The sequence below is a fragment of the Pseudozyma flocculosa genome (assembly GCF_000417875.1).
Source record: "Pseudozyma flocculosa PF-1 unplaced genomic scaffold scaffold00013, whole genome shotgun sequence".
NCBI lineage: Eukaryota > Fungi > Basidiomycota > Ustilaginomycetes > Ustilaginales > Ustilaginaceae > Pseudozyma > Pseudozyma flocculosa.
Window position 1 is genome coordinate 840,250 of NW_006920881.1, and position 8,510 is coordinate 848,759.

At 63.9% G+C, this 8,510-nt stretch overlaps 2 protein-coding genes across 2 annotated transcripts; one reads left to right on the forward strand and one right to left on the reverse strand.

Moving 5' to 3' along the window:
* Positions 1 to 813: 813 nt before the first annotated feature.
* PFL1_04272 (uncharacterized protein) lies at positions 814 to 2,340 on the reverse strand (the record flags this gene model as incomplete). Its single annotated transcript, XM_007881795.1, has 3 exons — positions 814 to 1,683; positions 1,793 to 1,926; positions 2,016 to 2,340. The coding sequence occupies 3 exons, from the start codon at positions 2,338 to 2,340 to the stop codon at positions 814 to 816; spliced, it is 1,329 nt and encodes a 442-aa protein (XP_007879986.1).
* A 672-nt stretch (positions 2,341 to 3,012) lies between these two features.
* Positions 3,013 to 7,039, forward strand: PFL1_04273 (uncharacterized protein; the record flags this gene model as incomplete). The annotated part of the gene is made up of 2 exons (XM_007881796.1): positions 3,013 to 6,839; positions 6,937 to 7,039. 2 exons carry the CDS (start codon positions 3,013 to 3,015, stop codon positions 7,037 to 7,039), a joined length of 3,930 nt encoding a protein of 1,309 aa, XP_007879987.1.
* Positions 7,040 to 8,510: the final 1,471 nt, after the last annotated feature.

Below are 8,510 nucleotides of genomic sequence, written 5' to 3' on the forward strand. Positions count from 1 at the left end.
ACACAATCTCCCGAAATTCTTGTCCAGATGATGACTGGCTTGATTGCCCGCGAGGAGGACTGACTTGTTCGATGGCGTTGGCATGCGATGGCGTCGGTGGTGTATGAAGGTGCGGGATGGTGCTTGGTGGCGAGGAGCGCGTTTCGGAGGCGTGCCACCGAAATAATCGGGTCTCGGTCTTGGGTCGGGTGTCTCTGTTGGGGCGCCGATTGCACTGATCAATTTGCACTGGCTTACATCGGGCTGCAGTCAGTCGCGGATCAGCGCTATGAGACGCTATTAAAGACCACCGTCATCCGGAATGATCTCAGGGCTGCTGGAGGGCATGCTGCTATTGCTGGACCTCGATGCCACCAGAGGGCTGCGATCTATCATCCTCGACGTCTACCGTCAACAGGGTGGAGGCGAGGCGCGAACGAGCCATCCGCCTTCCCTTATTCCTCGATCGACCAACACCATGCCTGCTGTCTGCCTTGTGCTCCCAGCAACCTCTTTCGAACAGCCAACCCAGAGCACATGCCACGCGCCGCTCTCGATCGAATCAACAGCCCACACGGGTCAAGCCAGCCTCGACCGCGACGACGAGCGCTACGTCGTCAGTGGCAAGGGCATGGCGATCGACGGGCCGTAGTCCAGTGGAGAAAGATGGCAAATACGCATTTCGAGGAGAGCAAGGGAAAGAGCGCGGTACTGAACCTATCACTGAACGTGTGCACAGGGCGGCGGATGGATGAATGGAGAGGCGGGTGAACGAGGAGCAGGGGCCTGGCTCGCGCTCGCGAGGTGATCAAAGTCGGTTGCGACGTCGTGAGGCTACTTGGCAGCCGGAGCCCCGCTCTTGGTGGGCGACTTGTTTGTCGTTGTCGACGACGACCCGAGCTTGCGGGTCACGCTGACGCCCTGCTGACTGCCGCCAGCCTCTGCCTCGGCGGATGGTGCCTCGATCCTAGCCTCCTCATCGCCGGGCTGCACCGGGGCAGCGGCTGCGGCGTGGCGCCGGTCCGCCACCGTCGAAGCTCGCGCGCGGCGCTCGGTCTCGGCACGCACCGCGGCGGCCTCATCTTCGGGCGACATGGGCAGCGCGATGCGTCCTTCCTGGCGTGCCTGGATGCGCGACCACGCCACGCTGGCGATAAAGGCCACCACCTGCAGGCTGATGGCCAGGATCGTCGCCGCCGTCAGCGCAGCCGGGCGAGGGTGGTCGGGATGGGCAATGGGGAACTGCTTCGACCACAGCAGGCCAATGTTGAGGTAGATGCCGGCCACGGTCCAGGTGACGTCGGCCGTCGAAAAGATCCACAGCGCCGAAAAGACGCCCATGCCGGCGATGATGCCGAACGCAGGCCAGAGCCCCATCTGGAGCAGCTGGTCACCGTGACCCGAGCCGGCGTCCCACTGCAGAGCCATGAAGAGCTGCTGCCACAGGTCGTACTGCAGCGTGATGACGAGGAGCATCTTGATGGGCACGTGGATAAACAGCCAGTCGAGCGGGTGTCGCTTCGAAGGGCGGTACTTGACGGCCAGCACGAGCGAGTTGAAGAGAAGCAGCAGCGCAATGACGCCGAGCGACACGGTGCCGAGGATGAAGGGGATGCGTCGGTCAAGCACCCAAAAGATGGCCCAGAGGACCATCATGTAGTTGGCCAGCGCCAAGCGTGTGCCGACGCCGTGGACGATGGCTTTCTGCAGGCCGTTTGAAGGACAAGGCCGAGGGTCAGAGCAGAGCGCGAGTCAGCATAGGTCCAGGTGATCGCGAGTTGACTGAACGCTGCCAAAAACTGCTGTGACTCACCTTTGTCTCTGGGGTGCGGCTGAGAAGCAAGAAGACGGCGAACCCTATCTGCAAAAGGTAGAGCACCGCCCAGTACAGGAGCACAAAGGGCTCGGAGACGGTGAGGTAGGTGGGATGCCGCCTCGAGACTTGGCCTGAAGGTACACGCGATGAGAGAGGAGCGGGGCACGTCAGCAATCCCGCGGAGAGAGGGCAGGCGGGCAAGGGGCCTTCGGACACTCACCGAGGTTGGGGCTGATGAGCTTGGATCCGCAGATGATCATGACGCCCAGCTGGAGAAGGACGCTCAACGGAGTGAGGATCTGTACGCGCACGAGCGCCTTTTGCTCCTGTTGGTCCATGGCGAGCTGCTGGTACCTTTGGCTGAGGCCGCCGGGCTGGGTGTGGGTCGAGGTCGAGGTCGAGTCGGATGCGTTTCGGAGTCGCTGACGGTGCTGGTGCTGATCTTGGTCGTGCTGGGCGCGACGTTCGATCTGGAGCTGTTCGGGGTCTTCGGGTCTAAAGATGTAGTCGGGCTGGGCGTTGTCGGATGGCTTAGGCGCGGCCATCGAAGGAGGTTTGGCCCGGATGGATGGGGCTGCAGACCGGGCGTGCGGCTGCAAGTAGTTGCGGCGTGGAGCGAGTGGTGGGGCCCCGTCGTTGTTGTGAGAGTAGCGACGAGATGGCGGGTGATCTGCTTGCGTATTCAATCTGCTACCTAGCTTGAGTGTTGGACTGACGATGGTGGTGGTCTGATGAGAGGTGGCGAGTCAGAAAACGGGGACCAAACGGGTGGGGATGGACAGAGGGCGCGGCAGCGGCGGCGGTGGAGGTTAGCTGGGGCTGGGGCTGGGGCTCGGGCTGGGGCTGGAGCTGGCCTCTCTGCTGCTCGTGCCCAGCACCACGCTCCCGCTGCAGGGTGATGCGATGTGATGTGACCATCGAAGCGGCTCCCCTCTCACCCCAGCCTCTGGCATGCCGGAGGACGGGTCTGGCAGGGCCCACACCAATTCCACGACTCGCACGAGAGCCACTCATCCGAGGAAGACTCGCTCTCACCGCGTTGGCCCAAACGCAGTCGGGAGGTCAGGCCAGGCCTGGCAGGCCGGCTTACGGGTCCAGCCACTCGGCTTGGCCGGTCCCGCAACCATCATTCAAGATTCCGGACGACCCATCCACAGCCCCAACCTCTGCACCTGCAAAGCAAACCGCCAGGCGAGTGGAATACTCAGCTGCCAGCCATGAGCAAGCAGCGCAGCACCTACGCCGACCACCTCGAGATTGGCGCCGCGGCGGCCGCTCCAGCCTGGCGCTCCTTCTCGTTCTTCGACCCTAGCCAGGTCCGCGACCAGGACGACTTTGCCCGGTCACCACAGGCGCTTCGCAGCCCCCATCAAGTCGCAGACACGGCCCTTTGCCCCGTACGCCCGCCACCACTCGCAGACGTGCTTCCCGAAGGCCTCGCAGATGGCAACCTACCAGGACCCTCGAGCCAGTCGGCCTCGCCGGCGCATCTCCGCCAACCTTCGCTCCTCGTCGGCACCATCGAAGGTCAGGTCCAGGTCCTCGATCCCGACACATTCGTGCAGCTGGCATCCTGGCAGGCCTTTTCGTCGCAAGGCGTCAACGGTCGCGTCACCCACCTCTCTTGCGACTCGCGCGGCAGGTTGGTCAGCTTGGGCGAAGAGGATGGATCCCGCTTCCCCATCCTCCGGATATGGGACATGCGAGTCGGCCGCACCCTCGACGACGGCAGGCAGTGGATCCCCAAGCTGCTGTCCGAGGGCAAGGTCCAGCACGGTAGCCGCCCTCACCCGGTCGCCACGGTGGCGCACACCGCCTCGCTCTCGTTCCTCTCGGTGGCTCTTGGCGATGGGACTGTGCTTCTCATCCGCGGCCTCGACTCGACGCTGATGTCGGCTGCCGCATCCACAGCGGGCCTCGCCTCGAACGCGACTGTCCGGCCCGCGGCGGCAGTGGCGCTTCCCAAGTTCAAGGTCGTCTACCAGCCCGGAGCCAACGAGTCCTTGGCACACGAGCCCGTCACTGCGCTCGGCTTTTCCGAAACACCATCGACGGTGCAGCAGTCCGCCACCGCACAGCCCGCAGCACAAGCCGAAGCGCAGCCCAGCCAGGGTTCTCGGGGTCGCAAAGGGGTCGGCCCGCTGCCGCGCCAGCGGCCCAGGAAGACGACCACCGCCGCGGCCAACGAGGCGGGCGGTGCCGGTCAGGAAGGCTCGCCAGCCGCGGTCCACCTCTTTATCGTCACATTATCGCGCATTCTGCGCTACATCGTGGTCGGAAAGGGTGCCGGCAGCAGCCCAGCCATCCTCGACGATGTCGGCTGCGCCCTCGGCTGTGCCGCCGTGATACCGAGCGGCGCGAGCCGCAGGGCCGTCGTTCAGCCGGGCAGCCTGGCCGGCAAGATGGTCGTGGCGCGCGAGGAGGCCATCTACGTAATCGGGCCCGAGGGAAGAGAGGCGTGCTTCGCCTACGAAGGGCCCAAGTCTAGCATCCACCTGTCGGCGTCGCAGGTCATCATCGTCACACCGCCCTTTGCCCCGTCGTCTTCATCCGCCTCGGCGACAGTCCGCAACTTTGTGGCCGGCAGGGATCACGGCACTCCCTCGTTTACACCCTCCTCGTCCGCCGGTCGCGGCTCGCCCATGTCCAACGGCGCGGGCCCGCTGCAGAGGCGCGGCATGGCCGAGATCGCCAAGGTGACCATCTTCGACCTCGACAACAAGTTTGTCGCGTACAGCGGCACGTTTGAGGGCGGCGTGCGCGAGACATGGGTGGGGCCATCCGGCGAGGTGGCCGTGCTGGGCGACAACGGCAGCCTGACGAGGCTCGACGAGAAGCCGCTCCGCGCCAAGCTCGAGATCCTCTACCGCAAGTCGCTCTTTCTGCTCGCCGTCAACCTAGCGCGCTCGCATGCCGAGCGGGCGGGCACACCGGACGCAAGGGCCCGCGTCGAAGCGCTCATGGCCGACATCTTCCAGCGGTACGGCGATCACCTCTACAACAAGGGCGACTTTGAGGGCGCCATGGCCCAGTACGTCAAGACAATCGGGCACACCCAGCCCAGCTTTGTGATCCGCAAGTTCCTCGACGCGCAGCGCATCACCAACCTCACCACCTACCTGCAGGAGCTCCACGCACGCGGCATGGCCAGCTCCGATCACACCACGCTGCTGCTCAACTGCTACACCAAGCTCAAGGACGTCGCCTCATTGGATCGCTTCATCAAACGGCCGCCCACCAACCAGCAGCGCGACAGGCCCGGCTCGCCGACCGTGGATGCCGAAGGAGGAGCAGCCGGCGACGGGCCGACGGGTGACAATGAGCGCGACGAGCTGCCCTTTGATCTCGAGACGGCGATGCGCGTCTGCAGGCAGGCCGGATACTTTGGCCATGCCGCCTACCTGGCGAAGCGATATGGCGAGCACGACGAGTACCTCCGCATCCAGATCGAGGACGCCAACGATCACGAGGACGCCCTCGCCTACATCCGCGGCCTCACCCCCGCAGAGGCCATCCGCAACATGACCCAGTACGGCAAGCTGCTGCTCGACCAGCTGCCGGAGAAGACGACCGACCTGCTCATCGAGCTCTGTGCCGGGGCCTTCCGGCCCTCGAGCGCCTTTGGCGCCGAGCAGGCGACGCCTGCAAAGGACTCGACCGGCAGGAGCGCGGCGGCCGCCTACCTGAGCTACCTCCACGTTGGCGCCTTTACCAAGGGCATCGCGGCGGGCGGCGACGGTGGCGCTGGCGCAGCTGGCGGCGGCACGGGCAGCTCGACGCCGAACCTGCAGGCCAGCTCCAACCGCAACTCGACCGCTGCTGTCGAGCCCTATCACATCGACGGCCCGCGCTCGCGTCGCCAGTCGGTCCTGCCGGGCATCGAGGAAGGGACGCTCGCCGCCGTCGAGGACGGTGCCTACCCCGTGCCGTCGCCCAGGGTCTTTTTTGCCCACTTTATCCAGCATCCGGCCCACTTTATCCGCTTCCTCGAGACGGTGGCGCTGGCGCGCTGGGGGCAGAGCGTGAACATGGACGTCCACGCCGCCTCGCACGACCCGCTCGCCGTCGTCGCCGACCTGTCATTCCAAGGCGAGGACGAGGACGAGGTCACCCTCGCGCTGCGCGAGCTGGGCATGTCGGCCAACGACGACTACGAGGACCAGGACGAGCTGGACCAGAAGGCCATCTGGAATACGCTGCTCGAGCTCTACCTCTCGTCGTCCAAGCCGTCCAAGGCGGGCGAGGGCAATGCGTTTGGCCTCGACGGAGCCCAGCGCCACCAGCGGCGCGAACGGGCGCTGCACCTGCTCGAGCAGCACGCCACGCTGCCGTACGATGTCAGCCACGCGCTCATGCTCTGCTCGGTCGAGAACTTTACCGAGGGCCTCGTGCTGCTCTACGAGCGCATGGGCATGTACGAGGACGTCCTGCGCTTCTGGATGGACGCCGGAGAGGACGACGAGCGGGCCGGCGGTGCGGGCTCTGAGGACGCCAGCTGCAAGGTCATGGCCGCCCTCAGCCGGTACGGCAGCGCCAAGCCCCACCTCTACCCGATCGTGCTGCGCTACCTCGTCTCCTCTCCCCAGATCCTCGCCAGACACGGCGACGACCTGCGCACCGTCCTGCAGCACATCGAGTACCACAGCCTCATGTCGCCGCTCGAGGTTGTCCAGTCCCTCTCGCGCACCGGCGTCGCCAGCGTCGGCCTGGTGCGATCCTACCTCTCCCGCACCATCCTCGCCGAGCGCGCCGACATCGAGGCAAACGAGACGACGACGGCGTCGCTCCAGGCCTCGACCGCCGAGAAGCTGGCAGAAGTCCATGCCCTCACCACCGCTGAGCGGCCACAGGTCTTCCAGATGACCCGCTGCTCGGCCTGCGGCGGGCCCCTCGACCTGCCCACGGTCCACTTTATGTGCAAACACTCGTTCCACCAGCGGTGTCTTGGCGAGAACGAGACCGAGTGCCTCGTCTGCGCCCAGAGGCTCGGCGCCATGCGCGACTGGAGAAGGGACGTCGAGGCCCTCAAGGGCAGGGAGGACCTGTGAGTGCCAACGTGACCGCCTTCGTTCTGTGCAGATCTCGTGGACATCTTTGCTGACGTCGTCGTCCCGTCCTGCTCCTCTCCCCCTTGCAAACAGCTTCGAAGCCGAACTCGAGGCTTCCAAGGACGGCTTCGAGACGATCTCGACCTTCTTTTCGAAGGGTCTCATGGGCCTCGCCGCGTCCGCACAGCTGTCGTAGCGTAGTTCTCTCTTGTCTGGCTCAGTGGCTTGCATCGTGGTTTGGCCCCATCTCGCAATGGATGCTGCAGCTCGATCGGTGCCTTGTTGAAGCGCCTTTTGGCATCAGCGACTTCGTTTCTTCAAAGGCCTGCTGCAAGCCGCCAGAAAAAGCTTGGTGCTTGATGTCGGTCTGGCATCTTCGCGCCAAAATTCTTCACGCTGCTTGCTTCTTGCCCTCTGTCTGCCTTGTCAGGGATTGAATGGCTTGGAACACATTGGACCTGAACCATGCGGAAAGGAGCCTTGTGGTATTGTTCTCCTGCAAGCTTTCATCAGGCTTGACAAGCATGACAACATGATCTTTTGTACCACTACATCCTCAACACAAAGTGACCTTGTCTCAAGGTGTGGGGTTGAAGCTGGTGTCCTTGATTGCAAGAGCCTCACTCCTTGCTGGGAAACATCACCAACCAGCCACCTCTTTGCATGCAGACTGCTGCAGAGCTTGTCAGTGGCCCACAAGACTGTTGCTGAAACAAGAGGCAAATTATGCTGGTCAACATGTCTGTGAGAAGCATGGCCAGCTGGTTGATCAGATCAGTGCATTCCTGATGGCCCAGTACTCATCAACCAGGCTGCTGGGACCAGCTCTACTGCCTCAATGGCTGCTGAGCCAAGGCTCTATCGGTATACCCTTATGCTGGGAGAAATAGAGCCACCCCTGCGTCCTCGTCCATGGCCTCCTGCGCTGCACCAACCACAAGTGTGCCGTCATGGTCAACAGCAAGCCGGCCCTCAAACTCTGGAACCATGACCTGGTGGCCACCCTCAACTTCGAGCGCATCCTCAACGCCTTCTTGGCTGGCAAGGAGCACCCCTGAGACCTCCGGCACTGCGGCAAAGACGACAACTAAACCGACAACCTGTCGCGCGGTGGCCCTGGCTCGCCCAAGTTCCGAGCCAGGGCCAGCCTTTAGCCGTGCGGCCCGCCACCTCTTTTCTGCGTCCCTGCATCCATCTCATTCCTCTCGCTCCGCCAGCACACAACCTTGTCGGGTCATGCCCGAGTAATGGGCTGTCAATCCAAGATGCATGTGAGTTGACTCTGCGCTGCCGCCAAACTTTGCTTTGCCACAGGTTCCCCACTGACTTGCCATGCACTCATCCATCTCACTCGACTGGTCTCTGCCTCACCTCTGCTTGTTGTTAGGCGGCTGCCCAACATGCCCCCGCGGGCGCCCGAGCCCCGAGGAAGGGCTGGCGGGCGGCGGAGCCGAGCGGCAATTGCCGCAGTCGGCCCCTCGGCCACGGAGGGAGTTCGAGGGAGCTAGTATATAGTCTCCAGGCTCCCACGGAGGCCTCCGATGGCCCCCTTGTCGAATGTACTATATCCTCTTCTCACTGGGGACTGGTACAGCCTCGATATCCCACTCCTCCTCATCCCTGACCTCTCCGCGCAAGCCCACTACCGTCCTCGGCCGCCCGCGGTA